The following is a 16415-nucleotide window of genomic DNA, read 5'->3' on the forward strand; positions in this document are numbered from 1 at the left end:
CCAGTAGAGACTTCTGTAACACGGAGCATGTCAGGACACTGCCTTGGAGCACGTCCCAGACCATCATTTCACCTCATCACTTTTTAACTCCCTGCTTGATTCTTTGCCACATGCTTCTCAGTGTCTCGCTATCCTCCCTCCTGGAAACCCGCTTCTGAGGTGTTTGCTGCCCTATGAGTAGTCTGCTGCCTTAGGGAAATCTCCTGTGTATGCATGCTCCACAGTCTGGTCACTGTCTCTGTGCTATAAATCTTGTCATACCTACATCTATAGTTCCTATACAACTAATTTGTCTCCTACTGATTCTGAACAACATGCCTAGATCTGAATAAAGTGGTGGGTTGAGCAGGTTGTTACAGCCCAAGGGTAAAGAGGTTAGCTGCAAGTTCAGGGCTTGGACAAAACCTGCCTGCAAGCAGCAAGACAGAGCATGGAATGGGAAAATCAGGTGGCTAAAGAGGGATGGTAAATGGGGCTTGGCAGAGCTTTAGAGGGAAAGAGAATCAAATGGTGGCATTGGGGGGATGCCTGTTGAGAATCTGCTGGAAGAAAAGGCAAGTTATTACTTTCCCTGCAGAACTGAAAGGATGAAAAGTGATGCCCATACATAGTTTATACATCTGAATTCCTAACTGACAGCGAGTTTTCTGCCATCTCTATCTTAGTGCTCATCAGGACCACGTGCCCCGTTTCAGCACTCTTTGCCAGCTTGTACTTGCCAGCCTCCTTATGGAAAGTATTCTAAGCCATGTGAGAGAAGTGGGTGACAAAACACTTAGCAGCAACCAGCTGGTAATGGGACTGCTGCTTCCTTCCCACTTCCGAGAGCTCCACCAGAAAACAAGAACCTCTAGCACATGTGAACTACGCTCTAGACCGCTTCAGGCGAGGGCTGGGAAGCCTTGTTCTGGTTGCAGTAGGAAAGTCGAGTCGAAACCAAGGCTGGGTTGGCCTCATTAGAGCAGGACACAGGCAGCAAAACATCTCCTTTCCCAAGATTCCTTTCTTGTTGCTGAGGTGGGTATTGGGGTCTGCTATTTAGTGCATCCAGCCACTTTCTGTGCTGTCGTGAACAACCTGCTTGGATAGATGGAGGTAGTGCTTTCCGCTGCCAAGCATGAGTTGTGCATGAGTAGACTGGGCCAGAAAAGGGATGCTGTCTGAGGCCTGTTTGTATTGCCTCCTCCAAGTGAGCTGTGAGCTCTTTTATTCCCTGTGGTAGTGTTTCCATGGGGCTAGGAAATGCTGCCACTCTTAGCATGAGTCGATTCCTTTGGTGGCAATGCCAATGCTCTGATCACAAGTAAAACAAGTCAAGGAGAAAGCTTCTCACAGCAGGGAGTTTGCATTGTATTTTCTAAATGTAATCAGAAGACTTGAACCTTCCAAGCCAGCATTTTGGCTTTGAAACTAAAATAACACACAGGAAAATCTATATGCTGCTAGAAATACTCCTGAGTGCATTAGATCTTCCTTATCAATCTAAGCCTGCATTTGGAATTGTGCCATGGATTGCCAGACTTCTGTTAAGGGATGCTCCTATTTCATGCTTGTTTCTGAGCGTGAGGCATGAATGTCTCTCAAACCAGTAAATCAGCAGAACATGGAACCTGTTTATAGAGAACTGTAGCTCTTTCAATATTTAATAGCTTGCAAGTCATTAAATTCAAATGACAATACCCCAGGAAGGACAAATGTATGGGAAAGGGAGGGAAAAAACATGAAGTATTTAATTCTGAGCTATGACCAAGAGGAAAGCTGATTTTATGAGTGGATTTCAGTCAGTTGAAAACACAAGGGCAAAGGCTTTCAGTACTTAAGGAACTAAATGGTTCCTGTTTGGGTATTGGCACCTGAATGTTCCAAGAGTGTGAGACAAGATATGGAAAAGAACAGACTGTAAAGCTTTGCCTAGAAAGGGAAATGGGGTGAGAAGTTTTTGCTGAGCAAGATGCACAGGGAAGGAGAAGGGCTGCTATTGCCAGGCAAGGCCATGTGTCATCATGGGACAGCAATGAAGTTATGGGGGTCAGTGGTGGGGCGGAGGCTCTGTAACCTGGTCATTAAAACAGGAAGCAGGAAGTTAAGAGCCCTCACCTCAACCCCAGTTGTAATCTGTGGCCTTGAGCAAAGCACTTCACCTTGATCTACCCCTGTTTCTGCTCTTCCTCATGGCAGGGAGGATTTCACAGGAATTGGATGGTAAAAGACTTTGGTTTACGAATGCACATGTCTGCAGTACCCACTGAAATCAGAAGCGGGTGCAGAACTGACCCTACTGGTCTTTCTGATTCTACATTTCAATTCTGCAGTTATGGACCCCACAGTACTTAGGAAAAGAAAAAATCATACTTAATACTATATTACAGCTTAGGAGCACATTTCTTCCTAAATTGAAACAAACTTCCTTCTTCTGTTGAGGTTGTGTGAAATATCTTCATGCTTTTGCCATCAGTGCATCTCACTGATGTGCTTTATTTCTTCCTTTCTTACAGGATCAACCAGTGTTGATATTTACTTGTGTTGCTGCTCCTAGATGCTGGGAAAGGGTGGTGATGTCTGTGGTGTATGAGAAGAAGCCTATTTATAGAACAAACATCTTTGTTTGGAAGTGTCATTCCTTGTGTGGTTTGCATCAGGATGGGTGTAGGAGGAGGAAAGACTACTGTCAGAGCACAGGGAGTTGCCCTCTGTAGTCAGCAATGCAAACCCCACTGAGCATCTTGCACCACGGCTGTCTGGGAGCAGGGAGAACAGTTATATGCAAGAGATGAGAACATAATCCTTGCCAGGCAAATGGAATATGTTTAAGTGAGAACGTCTGTCAGGGCTCTCTTATATAGTGCACAGCTTGGGGTTTAATACAGTGACATTTCTGGCATAAAGCTTATGGATTTTATAGAAGTTAATTTTGTCTCTCCTCCAAAGGCTTTGTTCATAGACAGCCTTGATGCTATATAATGTCTTGGGGTTTTAGAATGAAAATGGTACTTCCAAAGACGTTTTTACTCAAGGACTGTTTTCATTGCATCCCATTAACTAACTGCTGCGAGCATCCTGAGAGCATGAATGATCAGAATTTGATAACTCATGCACTCTTAGGGGCCGGTGACCATGTGTAGTACCATTGGAATGGAAATGATCGTGCCTCTGCTTAATAGGTCACAGAAGTAGCCTTTCACCTCTTTCTTACTGGGCATTTGTGGCCATGTAAGATTCCAACATAATCACTTTTATATAGAGGGATATATGTATGTCTTTTGAAGTGGAATAGATGTGCATGGTGTTCCTTTGCACAGTATCCGCTCTCATACTATCAGCACAATACCTTATCAAAAAGCAGTTGTTACCACTGGATAACTCCGGCTGGACAAAGTTCCTATGATGCTGAATCTGTAAAAGATATGAAAGAAAAAGAGATTATAGTCCAAGTGCTTCTCTGTGTTGATTATTCAAATGTGTTCATAAGAATAGCAATAAGGAAAATGTTCCACAAGTTGCAGATAAAACTTAATCCTCTTCAGAACAGCAAGCTTCTCTCACGTACGAGTAATAAAAAATGCCGGTTTTAATAGGAAGCAGTAGTTATAATAATGGCTTTCTGGAGACATTGTGCCAAGATTGTGTATTTCTGCATGTGTAAGAGGGACTGAGGAGTGAGCATCAACAGTGTCCCTTGTTCTAGAGTTGGACAGCCCCATCTCCAGTGCTAGAAGGAAACTGTTTCTATCCCCAGAGTAAGTCCCATCCAAAAAGAGTTTGGTTTTGTTTAGGTTTGAGGGTGGGCAGGTGATAATGGCACCTGACCATTAGGACCAAGGATTCCTCTTCATTAATCCTCCATACACTGCTTGCAGTTTACCCAAATCTTTAGTCCTTGCCCGAACACAGACTTGAGCTGATGACCTGGTTTCAGCTGGCCTTGAAATAAGCACCCTCTGTGACCTTCAAGCAATTACGTGACTCAGACAGCTGGCTATACTGTCTGCTGGCTCTGGAGCTAAGGTTGCTTTAGTTATGCTCTGTTCTGCTGGTGCAATTGAGTTATTCCCTTTGCCTTCCAGCTTGTCTGATCTCATGGACTTTCTGATTTCTTGATTTATCTTAACTTGTTGATGTCTGGCAGGAACACACTGAAATCTGTACCTGTTATCAACAGTTATGGCTTCATCCTTCTCAGAGCATGGTGTTTTACTGATAGCCAGTGCTTTACGTAGTCTGGAGTTTCTTGGGAAAAGCACTGACCCACTCTAAATGGTTACTGCGTGCAATAAATTCTATGACTGTGTAGTGTCCTCTCTGCTCAGTGTAAACCTGGAGAGGAATTTCTGCATCCCTCTGACTTTTGTTGTGTCACAGAAATCTAATTCTGAAGCCCATAGTGAGCTGGTCCATCACTTAAGTCCTTTATGGCTGAATGCTTTTAGAATTCGACAGGCACCAACAAAAGAATTATTCTGTTTTTTCATGCTTTTGCTAAATGGGGAACTTTAGATCTTTGGGGTGGAAGGGGAGTATCTGCACTTGCACACAAAGTATTAAGTATTGCAGCTGGTCACCATGTGTGACCTTAATGTGGATTGGTACCCCTGTTCGCTAAGAGAAGTGATGTACTTCTGTAGAGTTTCACAGTAACAGGGAGAAAAGGTGTAAGCGATGCAGACACATCATCTATTTGTAGATAAATTAGAGGGAAATCACTTCAGTCGCTGGCTGGGACACTGAAGCACTTCTGGCCACTAAATCATGGCACAGAAAGGCTACACTGAGCTCTTTGTCCAGCATCTTGTCTGTGATGGTGAATAACAACGGTAATAACACAGATGACAAGTGGCTGCAGCTAGAAAGACGTGGGGAACGCCAACAGGGGCACCGTTTCTCTAGCTCTACGATCGGTGTTGCCTGAGCTGCTTATAGGAGCAGAGGAACTCGGCTGTGTGTGCGCTGCAGAGGGGACAGCGCTATCTGCTGGCTTGGCAGGATTGGTGCCAGGGTGTTCTAGGGTTGCACAGCACCAGGCATGTTCCGCCTCCTGCCTGCAACACACACATGCATAACATGTACGCACGCATACATGTGCATGCATATGTGTTCTCTTTCCCTCATTGCCCCCACCCAGGGATCTCTCCTTTCCCACACACTATTTGGCCTCTGGATGGAAACCTACCATTGCCCTAAATTGGGTTGGTTTTATTCTGGTTGTTTCTTTGTTTAACGTTTATGAACCAACAACTAAAAGTCAGCAAACTGCTGCAGAGTACCCGACAGGAGAAGATGCCTGCTTAGATGCTAAAGTGCGATTGAGAAATAGTGGGCTCGAAGGAGAAAGTGATAGTTTACAGATTCAAAGCTCTGTGTAACTTCTGCTATTGCACACAGCACCTTTGAATCTGAGCAGGGAGGTGTTCCCCACTGTTGGAAGACAAAAGACCTTTTAATTCGGTTGTATAGCAGGTGGAAAAACTGCTTCTCCTTCCCTTGTTTTACATATATGCTTGTTGGTTTAGATGAAAACTGATGCCAGTTGTGCTACTATGAAGAGAAAGTTGAAACCCCACAAACAGCAGGTGCAGAATGTAGCCAAAGCCCAAATGAGTTTCCCTTTCACAAGGGGAGATTTGATTCTGCAAGACAAGAAGTATACCTGACCCAACATTTCCAGTACAAAAAGAGTCTCTCGGAATCCTTTGTATTTCCTGGATGCCAGTGAAAACAAACCACATTTGAGCAGCAGCCCAGAGCTGCCTTGTGGGGCATTTGGATATTAACTTAAAGGTGTCTGTCCATGCTTATTGACAGCTGGGAGGAGATTCAGCCTTGTCTGCTATTAAAGCAGCCAAGCAGCAGCTACCTCTTCAGCCAAGGTAAGACAGTACCACTTGCTGAACAAGCTTTTCCTTACTGAAATGCAATCACGGCATGGTGCTAAAATAATTGATGCCTTTATGTGTTTTACTAGCAGCAACAATTCAGAAATTAAATGAGCAAATGTGAATGAATATGCGTGGCAGTCCGACACGCTAATGGGTTTTCATCCCCTGCTAAAGTGAATGGGCTGAGGAGAGGCCTAAAAGCACGTCTGTGAAAGTGCCACCTCATTAGACTCCAGCTTGGTAAAACAGCACTTCAGTTACAGCACACAAAGGCTGGCCTGTGTGCACGTGTGCTGCTTGATTTCATTGGCATTGAAACAGGAAAACAATACTCCAAAAGTACCTGGACCAACACCAGGGCTTAATATTTCCAGGATGTACACAATAGCATGCCTCTGAACATGGCCTGTATTAATGGTCTGAAAAATGTGGGTGTTTAGTTACTGACCACAGAGCGTTAGCAACATGCAGGAATGTAGCTCAGTGTGTTTCTTGGGTGTAGAGGGGAGAACCTGCAGCCCAGACTCTGGAGCACATCAGCTGTGCAAAGGGATCCAGGACCCCAGCCCTCTGTGCATGTGCAGGTTTTGGCTTAGGCAGAACTCCTCTGTTTGAGGAAGCCTTTCTCTGACAGGGAGCATTGCTGTGGAAAGCAGGAAAGACTCACAGGCAGCTCAGGCAGCCTGCTTGGCAAGGCAGCTCTTATTCACATATCCAATTCAATATCTTGTTCTAATATCCAGCCCTCAGTCCTGAAAGGAAAACGGTTCTCAGAGCCAAGGAGAGACAGAGGCACGTTGAACAGCCTGTGTTTTCTCTGGGAGGTAAGGATGGCAAAGGGCCCGTGCCTTGTGGGTCCTCAGTGAAAGCATACAGGGAGAGCAGCCAGTGTTAAAGGGTCTGATGCCCATCAGAACAGAATCAGTTGGCCTCTTCCACAGGCACGAAGGAAGAAGCTAAGCCAAGCTTAGGTAGCAGCAGTAATCCAAGTGGTAAGAGGTCATGCAGCATGTCTGTGACAGAAAACGAGAGCTCAGTATGGAGCACAGCTTTCAGGAGCCATAGTGGGATGCACAAGGAGACCCCCTCTCCACTGCACAGGGAAATAGATCTGGCTCAAAATGATGCAGCACAATTGCAGGCAGGCATTTGTGTGGTCACTCGGGGTACCTGCATCTTAAGAGCATCACTGGGGACCTGATTTCTTGAGTATGGGGGGGACAGGACATGCAACTGGGGGTAGGTGCACCTCAGGACTGGAGGTCTGGTCACAGCATTGGGAAATCAGCTGGAAAATGCCACCCTGCAGATGTGAAGATGTGAAGAGCATAGCTAGATTCTCTGTACTTTAGAGGACATTATGATGAGGATCCAGGTGACGGCAAGTACGTGGAGATGCATTTTAAAACTTGAGTGGGGAAAAAAGGAAAGCTGAATGAGCTTTTGTAACCTACAGGCACCCTGTAAAGGCAGCTAGGGAAGCCTTGCCTTGCTGAAGATTTCTGTGAGTGGGAAGGATGCCTACATCTATTAAATTCATCATTTTAATATTGGTATACATTATCCTGCAGGACTCCCCTACAAATCGTTCCTGGTCCCGTACCAGGCAGAGGCTGCTCCATGGGAACAGCAGTGTAAAGGGTGCTCACTTCATTTCCCTGCTTTTACATCTAGCACTTGTGCATCAGGGGCTTGCACCACTCTTCCTTGGCTGTTGCACAGCTCTGGTGGTCTTGATGTTGGGATGGATGTGTAGGAGCATTTGACACAGGGCTGGGTATAAGTTGGCTCCTTGCTGTGCAAGGAACAAGCTTTGCTGGTGTTCAGCAGCACAGTAAAGAGGGTGTTTGCACAGACGTGACCTGATGCGACTGTGGATGGCAGAGGAAGCTGTCACAGGGAGGCTTTGTGGTCCCCCTCCCATAGCCTGGCTCAGGGACCATAAGAGTGAGGATTAGCAGGGGCAGGGTGCTGAAGTTATTTTTACCTCCTTGTCCTGTTGTGCCTGTACAAAAGTACCAGCCTTTTTTCTTTTCTTTTCCCTTTTTTCCTCCCAGTCTCTTCCCTGTGAGGCTTAACTGGGTGGGTTGCCATAGCAACCCCTGCATGATAACTTCGGCTGCTCCTTGCAGCTTTCAAGATTTCTCTCAGTGTTCGGTCCCCTGAGTGTCAAAATGGTTTCGCACTTCACGGTGTGCCAAGCATCCTGCACCCCGAGCATTGTGCCCATCCTCCAGCCTGGTCACTTGAGGCATGAGGGCTGTGCTGCAGCATGAAGGAGAACGTTGCACAGCCTTAGCTTGAAGGAATATGTGCTCTCCATCTCCTTCACAGCACACAAGGGTGAAAATTGACACAGGCTTCCCACGTGGCATCCCGTTTATTGCAAGTTTTCCTCAGGAGGGCGGGGCAGTGTTTGCTGCCTGTTGAAAATGGGCACATGGAGATGTTGGAATGGTTCCCAGCTTAGCCCACGTTATAGCAAGAATGAAAGTATCTTATCCTTTCATTCCAAACCCATACAGTGCCCCTGAATAAGTCCAGAGAAGTTCTCATTAAAACCCAACACAGATTCTGGAGTGACTGCAAGTTAAATCACCTTTGGTTTGGTCTGTAGTACATGAAACATGCAGCATGAAGACTCAGCTTCTCCAGAGCTGAGAGAGAGGATGTGATTTCTGTTTGCTTCCTGACCTGTGGCTTTTGCTGTTACAGTCCACCTAAACCCAAACCCATTTTCTTCACCTCTGAGCCCGGTTTCCCTTCTTTAAACAGCAGCTCAAATGCTGTTTCTAACGTGAAGTGCTTGAGGTCTGCACATGAGCGGTTCTGAGGGACAACTTCCTGCTGGTTTAGGATGATTGTCGCTGTGATTTGCATTGGTTGGCAGGTGAGTGCTGGAGTGCCTGGGATTAGAGGAGGAAAAGGCTTCTGCTTCCTTTTAACCCTCTCAGAGCCCCTCTCTCCCTGGCAGGATTCTCTGTAATAGATGTAATTAGAGCAGCTGTAGCACGAACAGCACAGCTCTGCTGATCCGGGCTCTGTGTTTTCTTGGCTTCCTGAGGACAGATGTGATTTCCATGTCCTGAAAGAGCTGGTTGTCAAGTGAGATAGCCGGGGACATTGTCCAGTAGCTCCTGTGTCTATATAAAACCCTCCAGCAGCTCTCATTCACCATGCATGGGCTGGATTGTTCCAGAAGAGTTGGGAGTAAATCCTGTGCCTCAGCCTTTGTGGTGAATATAGCGAGGGGCAATGAGAGAAAAGGAAATGGCTTCAGGTAGGAGGCTACATCCTTCCCTTGTCTCTGGGTACCGCGGCTGCCAATTTGTCTTCCTGTGGAGGAAAGTCAGACTTAAAGACATGGATATTTGTGATGGATGGCTCCTAAACTGAGAATTGGAAGAGTGTTGCTGGCATCTGCAAGCCACCAACTCTCAAGCTGTCACTGGAGACACATTAAATGGGTATTTCCTTTGAATAGCAGCAGAGCGGGCTGGGGTTGGACCTCAGAACAGGGCAGAGTAACCTGCCCAGTCAGTAAAATGAAGCAGAACAAGGACCTGGGAAGTTGCCCTTAGCTGGGAATTACTTGGAGTTGTCACAGTAGGCTATACATGGCGAGGTGGAGGCAGTTGCTGTGTGTGTGGTTATTGGCAGATGATGAATGCAGCTTTGCTGCTACGGACATGATGTCTAGGAATAGCGTTGGCTGCCTTTGTTCTGTGCCTGCTGCACTTCAGCAGTGTTCGTCGGGACCAGCATGGCTGTGTGTGCCCTTAGCACCAAGGCAGAGCCCACCGCCCGCAGCCGTGCGCCCAGAGCTGGTGGCTCCGAGTTCCTCTTGTTTGGGTGGGTCTCTCCATCTGCTCTCCGAGTTTTGGCACTGCCGCTTGCTCACGTGTCGCTCTCTGATGAGGCTGCTCAGGTTTAATTCAATAGATTGGGCTGTTTGTCAAGCTGCCATCAGAGCAGATGCTTTAGGAGGGCGCGCTTTGTTTTCCCCTCTATGTCCACAGTGACCTTCAAAGTTGGAGAAGCACAGTGGCCCTATGCCAGGAAGAGAAAGCCCATCCTGGCGCTGGCATTAAACTCAGCCAGGAGCAGGAGGAGAGAGGATTTCCCACTGTTGTGACCTTCAGCGCTGCGTTAAACCCATCCGAGCCCGAGGCTCGTCCGCGACCCCCGCTCCCTAAGCCGGAGGATGCCCTCGGAGGGGCTGCTGGGCCGGGCGGAGGGAGGGAAGGAGGCGGCGGCCGCGCATGCCCGCGGCGGGCCGTGCCCCCCGCCCGGGCTCAGGGGCTCCGCGCAGCCGTCGCGGTGCGAAGGAGCCGCCGCCACCGCCGCCACCTGCTGCTGCTGCCGCTGCCGCTGCTGCTGCCGCTGCTCCGCCCCGGGCCCGGCTGCGGCTCTGCCCGCGGCACGGCCCTGTCCGTGGTGCTGCCGCCGCCGCCCGCATCCTGTTGCGCCGGGGCCACGGCTGGGAGCGGAGGAGCCGCGGCTTCCGAGGGAGCCTCTGCCCTGATGGGAACAATGGCTGCGCTGCCCAGGCTGCTCCGTGCCTCCTCGGTCGTGTTGGTGGTCTGGGGTAGGTGCTTTCGTTCTGTGCTCTCTGCTCTCTGGTAGGGTGCCGCTTCTCGTAACGCCAGCCTTCTAAGTGGCTTTTTGTATTTACCGTAGGGATTCATGCAGAGTTGGCGTGAATGTAATGGAGTTAGTGCGAGCGGAGAAGATGCATTACTGCCTAGCAGACACAGGGCATGAAGCGTGTGCTTTAATATGCGTGCAAGTTCTTTCCCGTTGCCTTTCTGCTGCTGTTGTGAAATTTGCAATGTAATTTAATGTTTGGTTACCCCAGGGTGTGTAATCCGTGGGGCAGTGCTCGTTTTCCATGCAGTGTGAGCTGGAGTAAATCAGTTTATTGCGATCACAGTTGTTCCGCAAGCAGGAGAAGGTTGGTTTTGGCAGTACAGCCACATCTGATGAGCACGTAACCTACAGCTCCATGTGTGGGTGCTTAGCTCTGAGTGCAAAGCTAATTTAACCGGAGCAAAGCACGATCCAGGAGCTGCTTCCTTAGTTCTCCTAGAAAGCTGGTGCTACCCACGGAACTGGTAGTCCAGGAGAATTGGAATCCCGCTATGTCCTGAGATAATACTGTGCTTGAGACAGGGTTAATGGTATCTCAGAGCTGGGGAGGAGGGAGCAGGCAGCAAAGTCAGCACCTCAGTGAGCTTAACTCTGGGCTCCAGAGGCAGGATTGGACAGCAGAACCCAGTATTATTTAGCCTAGGGGACAACTGTCAGCAGGGATTTAGTCTGAGACATGGTGCTGAAGCATTACTTTTCTTATCAAGTAGCTCCACAGACAACGATTTCTGTCTCAGTGTGAGCAGTATGTACAGTTGCCAGTGTGGGCACAGATCTCATTGGAAGCATTTGAGCAGGAATGTGTGTAAAACCAGTAACTCCTCCTGCTGCCACCTTTACTCAGGTCCAAGCCCCTCCATCCCCTGTGCTGCTTATGAAAACTAGAATGCTCCCACATTGCCAGATGAAAACATCCAGCCCGTTTCACTGAGCACAGTGAGCAAGCTGTCCCTCCACACTTCAATTCTGGGCTTTCTCTCCTACCAGACTGTAATTGCTGCTGGAGCAGGAGCATGCTCAGCATGCATGGAGAGAAGCAACAATGCCTCCAAAGTGGCATTAATTACTATGGGAAGGATTAAAGTTGTGGCAAAGCAGATGCTGGAGGGGTGAATCTGCATGAAGTGATCACCCTCTGTTAATTATTATGAATTATTTATATCTCAGAAAAGGAAGGTTGGTAAAAATTGACATTTGAGACTTACCCGTTGTCAGACACAGTAATGAATCCGTTTGCCACTGGGGATGATGCGATGCTGAGGTGTGGGTAATAGATGTCTCTCTAAGTCCATCTTACACTTCTTCTCTTGCTGCTCCTTCTCCCTAGCCGGTTTTTGTTCTGCAGTATGTGTTGAAGTTCCATCAGAGACAGAGGCAGTCCAAGGAACACACATGAAGCTGCTCTGCATCTCCTGCATGAAAAGGGAAGAGGTCACAGCCAGCACGGTGGTGGAATGGTTCTACAGGCCGGAGGGTGGAAAGGATGAACCTGTATGTATGCCTGGTAGCTGAGCCCTTGTGTCGTAGGTCTTACTGTGAAACACAGCCCAGGGAACTCATGTGGGAGAAGCCAAAAGGTATTTATGAGAGTGTAAGTTTCTCCTGTGGCAAGATCCCTAGGGAAGGCTGTAAGGGGAAGGAGGGAGACCCAAATATGAGCAAAAGCTTTTACTCAAAGCCTATAGAAATGCCCAGCAAGGCTGCTTTCATATCATAGAGGAGAAACGAGCTTGTAAATCAGCTCTTAGCTGCAGATCTTCACTATTTCTGCAGCATTCTCAACCAGAAGTTCCACAGCACTGATTCTGAGTGGTAACTATAGTGTCCTTTTCTTGCTTAGCTGATTTCCGCTCTTGGGCACAGCACTGTGACACCAGAGGGTTCTATATGACAGGAAAAGCTAGAATCTGTGGTTGAGTTCAAACATTTGGGGTCATACATATATGAATGCAAATTTCCAGTTCTGTCCCTTGAATAGATGAAGTCAAGCGTGTAAGGAAATCAATTAGGGAAATAGAAGTATGGAGTATACCCTTGGCTATATCTCCCTTCTTAGGATGCTTCTGAATCCTAAAGCTATTCTTTGGAGGTTAAATTGAACTCTGATAAATGTGCAGGACAGGATTCACTTCTTTGCTTCAGAAAGCAGCGGTATCCTCACCTGGGGAGGATCTGTGCGAGTTGGTTTGGTGGGTCCCTGTTAGGAAAAGGTAAAATCCGTTTTCAGAGGGAATCAGAGTGGGAACTGTAGAGACAAACAGCTGGAATTCAGGAAGGAATGGCAAATGGAGAGTAAGATAAAGGCTGAGTGCATGTTTGTTTCTAGCTATTTTACCTGAGTACGAAGCATTAGATCAAGGGTTGCATTTCATCACAGTTGAGCTGGGCCAGGCAAGAAGGCAGATACCCTCCTACAGCCTGAGAGCTAAAGGGACCACACTGAGAAACGAGATCGGAATCCACTTTTAGTGACCTGGGTGATATATTTGCCAGTGGAAATACAAGGAATACCGATGAAAGTGAGCTAAGGTGGGCAGGGAAATGATGGGGCTGTGGTCAGTCCAAAACTTGGAAGGTATTAGAGCTACCAAAGCTCCATTCTTCTGATGCACCATTTCCACGTTGTCATTTTCATCCTGCATCACTTCCATTTCAGCCGAATACCTCAGGGCTTACCAAAAATGTCTGTTTGTCTTCGCTGTATTTATTCCATGGCTCCTTCTTAAGATGATCTTAATGTGCAACGACTGACAGGCTGGCACAAAGACTGCTTTGGTTTTAGTTTCATTGCCGATCTTTTGCGTCGTCCACATGTGACTTTTTCTCTGCCTTATTTTTAATACCTCTGTGATGGAGTTAATTCAGTTTTCTGTCTTCTGCAAAGATTTTGAGGAAAAGGATGATGAAATATGAATAGCTGCTGTTACCAAGGAAGCCTTAGCCCAGAACGTACATGTGTGTAGCTCGAGGGTGGTGATGTTCCTTGCATATGCTGCGCTGTTGTCCGAGACACGAGTCAGTGATTAATCAGAAATACCCTTTCCCCACAGATCTACGAATACAGGAAAACCAACCATGAGTTTCCAAGCCGCTTCAGTGGCCGGTTGCAGTGGAATGGGAGTAAAGACATGCAGGACGTCTCCATCACTGTGTTAAACGTGACCTTGAACGATTCGGGTATCTACACCTGTAACATCACCCGGGAGTTTGAGTTTGAGATTCACCGGCCTCTCTTCACAAGCTCCAGACTGATCCACCTCACTGTGGTGGAGGAGGGTACGAAGCGTTGTGCCTTAACTCATCAGGCTTACTTCTACCCAGGGATAGAGCTTTTCATTGTGTTGTAGGAGAGGGATGACTGAGAATTGTGCCTGTCTTTGCAGCAACAAACACTGCACAGGGTTCAGAAGGAGAGACCTGCGTTTGTTTGCCGCCTGCAGCCTCTTTGTAGGCTCAGAGTGGTTGTGTGTGAATGTGGGAAGTTACAAGGATGCCTTTGTGTGGGTGTTTGATTCCACTGGAAACAAGCAGCGGGATCACTGATGGTGTGTTCTGATGGCAGGATCTTGCCTGTTCCCTCTCTTTTGCCCCCTCATAGTGTAGTGGCAGCTGGGTAGTTCTGTTAAGGTGGGTTGGGAAGGATGGCACGAGGGTGGGAATTGTCAGTGGAGCTGGCGTGCTCCAATCACTGCATGTAACTGATCAGAGATTATTTCATTTTCCTAACAGCTGGAGAAGACTTCACCTCGGTCATCTCTGAAATTATGATGTATATTCTGCTGGTCTTCCTGACCCTGTGGCTGCTGATAGAGATGGTCTATTGCTACAGGAAAGTCTCCAAGGCAGAGGAAGCTGCCCAAGAAAATGCGTAAGTGTGAGATCTGTGTCTGCTACTGACTGTACCAAAGAGTTTCTTACTGTGAGCATCTCCTGCAGGTGGCATTTGTTACCTTAGAAATACTTACAGGCATTCAGTATCTCTGTAAGGCTGGATGGACCCACACTGTGGTCTGCACTGCAGCACTGAGGTTGTGCTTTCCCCTTTCCCTCCAACTACAGGACAGACTATCTTGCGATTCCATCAGAAAACAAGGAAAACTGTGCTGTGCCTGTGGAGGAATAGCAGAGAGGAGTCAGTGGAATGAACGGCACCAAGGTAGGTGATGAGGAAGCAGTCTGCTTGTCTCAACCTTTCAGCCTTACTACAGCTGGTTACACATGTGTGGGGCTGGAGAAAAGGTGAATGGGAGACTCCTGCAGTCTGGTTGTGCTCCTTCCCTGAAGCTTCCCCAGTGACATTAGAAGCAATACAGGTATCTAGTTGGTGGGTGTACTAGTGTTACTTTAAACCCTGAACCAACATGTTTGCTTTCAGGCCATGGTGTAATTACTCCTCTTTTGCCCATTCCTGTTGAATGGGGAATAGTCACTATCCCCTGTGGATGCTGAGCTGTGCTCAAGAGACACGTAAAAGCACTATCTCCAATGGAAGCACCTGCTAGGAAGGACTTTGTGGGGAAAAGACCAAAAGCTAGATCTTTTAAAGTCGTGCTAGTTACCGTGCTAACTGTATCATGATCCTCACTTCTGGAAGGTCAAGTGACTCGTGCTCCAGGAGGAATTCTCTCCATTGCAGGGGCTCTGAAGACAGAAGGACCGCATCATGCCAGCCAGGTTTGAGAGGGAGCTCTGCGCCGTCAGGAGGAGATATGGGGAAGTGTAAATTCTCTTCCATTTGCCTTGGACTCTGTACAGCCTTGACTTTGGCCTCATGACTCCATTCTGAGCTGCCAGCCCATTTGCTAAAGGACTCTTCTTTTGAAGCATGCTGAGCAAAGGGCACAGGGGTGTGGGCAGCACGGCTCCTTCCCAAGTTTCTGTTCCATCATCATGTTAATGGCTTTGTAAATGTCAAGTGTCATTTCTTAGCTGCTGTCACCACCACCTTTATTTGCTGACTATGCTAGTTCTCCATTGCAGAGATAAAGGGTATGTATGTCATGATACTCTGACCTATGAGACTGGGAATGAGGTCATCTTAGGGTGATGTTCCACCATGTCTTACAGCCCAAGCAGTCTTATTGGTGTTAAAACAGGAAGAATTGAATTAAGTAAGTAGTTGTTGCTTGGCAAGTTGCTCTGGACTTTGGGCTGCCCTTGCACAGGCAGGGTAGGATGAGAACTGTGATGGTGTTAGAATGAGTCCCCCTGTGCCCTGTTCATGCTTGCTCTTGGAGGAGGGAACTGAGACTGTAGATCCTGAAGTACCCCTCCTTCAGGAAGCAGTACTATGTAAGTATAAGTATCCCCTGTGTCCCCCCCTTTTCATTTAGCAAGCATCAGAAGTCTTAGTTCCTTCCTTTTGCCTTGCATAGCAGGTTTATTCCTCAAGTGCACAGAGACACAGGGATAGGAATAACCTGCGGAGCCACGTTCTGCGACAACAGGCAAGTAGGCAAAGCAAAGTCAATAGGATGCACAGGCCTCCCAGGAAAGCTTTGTAAAATGGTAGTAATTGATGCTCTCCTTATTCTATAGTGCAGCACCACCTAGAGGAATAGGCACCACATGCTGATTTTTTTCCTAGTTAATGGTATTTCTTGCTTGTGACAGTCACTGGTTTGAGTAGTTGGCATTCATTGTGAGTGATCCACTGCTGCACGGGACTCCCACTGTATGGTCAATGTTTCCCATGCAACCCGACCTTTTCAGCTGTAGTGGCTGTTTCTGGCCTCAGATGTAATCGGTCAAGCTCAACAACTAGGATCACAAAGAGGGAATAAGGCAGAAACTGGCCAGGGTGGAATTGTACCTTAAGACCAAATGGGGAAGGTTTATTTTTGCATCTAGATGTTGTTACATCCCTGCTGCAATGGAGCCTCTACTGCTTGC

The 16415-nt window shown here is 47.5% G+C and overlaps 1 protein-coding gene and 1 long non-coding RNA gene across 4 annotated transcripts; both read left to right on the forward strand.

The window, feature by feature from the left end:
* The first annotated feature begins 836 nt into the window (after window positions 1-836).
* LOC134158501 (uncharacterized) lies at window positions 837-3994 on the forward strand. The gene is made up of 3 exons (XR_009962802.1): window positions 837-1017; window positions 3576-3737; window positions 3858-3994. It is a non-coding gene; the product is annotated as an uncharacterized LOC134158501 (long non-coding RNA).
* Window positions 3995-5620: 1626 nt separating this feature from the next.
* On the forward strand, window positions 5621-15638 carry SCN3B (sodium voltage-gated channel beta subunit 3). Of its 3 annotated transcripts, none has more exons than XM_062608821.1 (6): window positions 5621-5864; window positions 11851-12014; window positions 13574-13799; window positions 14253-14391; window positions 14583-14679; window positions 15118-15638. In XM_062608821.1, the coding sequence occupies exons 1-5, from the start codon at window positions 5786-5788 to the stop codon at window positions 14644-14646; spliced, it is 672 nt and encodes a 223-aa protein (XP_062464805.1). In that variant the 5' UTR covers window positions 5621-5785; the 3' UTR covers window positions 14647-14679; window positions 15118-15638. The 3 variants fall into 3 exon arrangements, with proteins under 3 accessions (XP_062464805.1, XP_062464804.1, XP_062464806.1); XM_062608820.1 differs by having other exon boundaries at window positions 5627-5864; window positions 15160-15638; XM_062608822.1 differs by lacking the exon at window positions 5621-5864 and adding an exon at window positions 10315-10461 and having other exon boundaries at window positions 15160-15638.
* The last annotated feature ends 777 nt before the right edge of the window (window positions 15639-16415 follow it).

This window comes from Pezoporus occidentalis, unplaced genomic scaffold, assembly GCF_034315485.1.
Source record: "Pezoporus occidentalis ecotype Australia unplaced genomic scaffold, CSIRO_AGI_Poc_V1 ctg130, whole genome shotgun sequence".
Taxonomy (NCBI): Eukaryota; Metazoa; Chordata; class Aves; order Psittaciformes; family Psittacidae; genus Pezoporus; species Pezoporus occidentalis.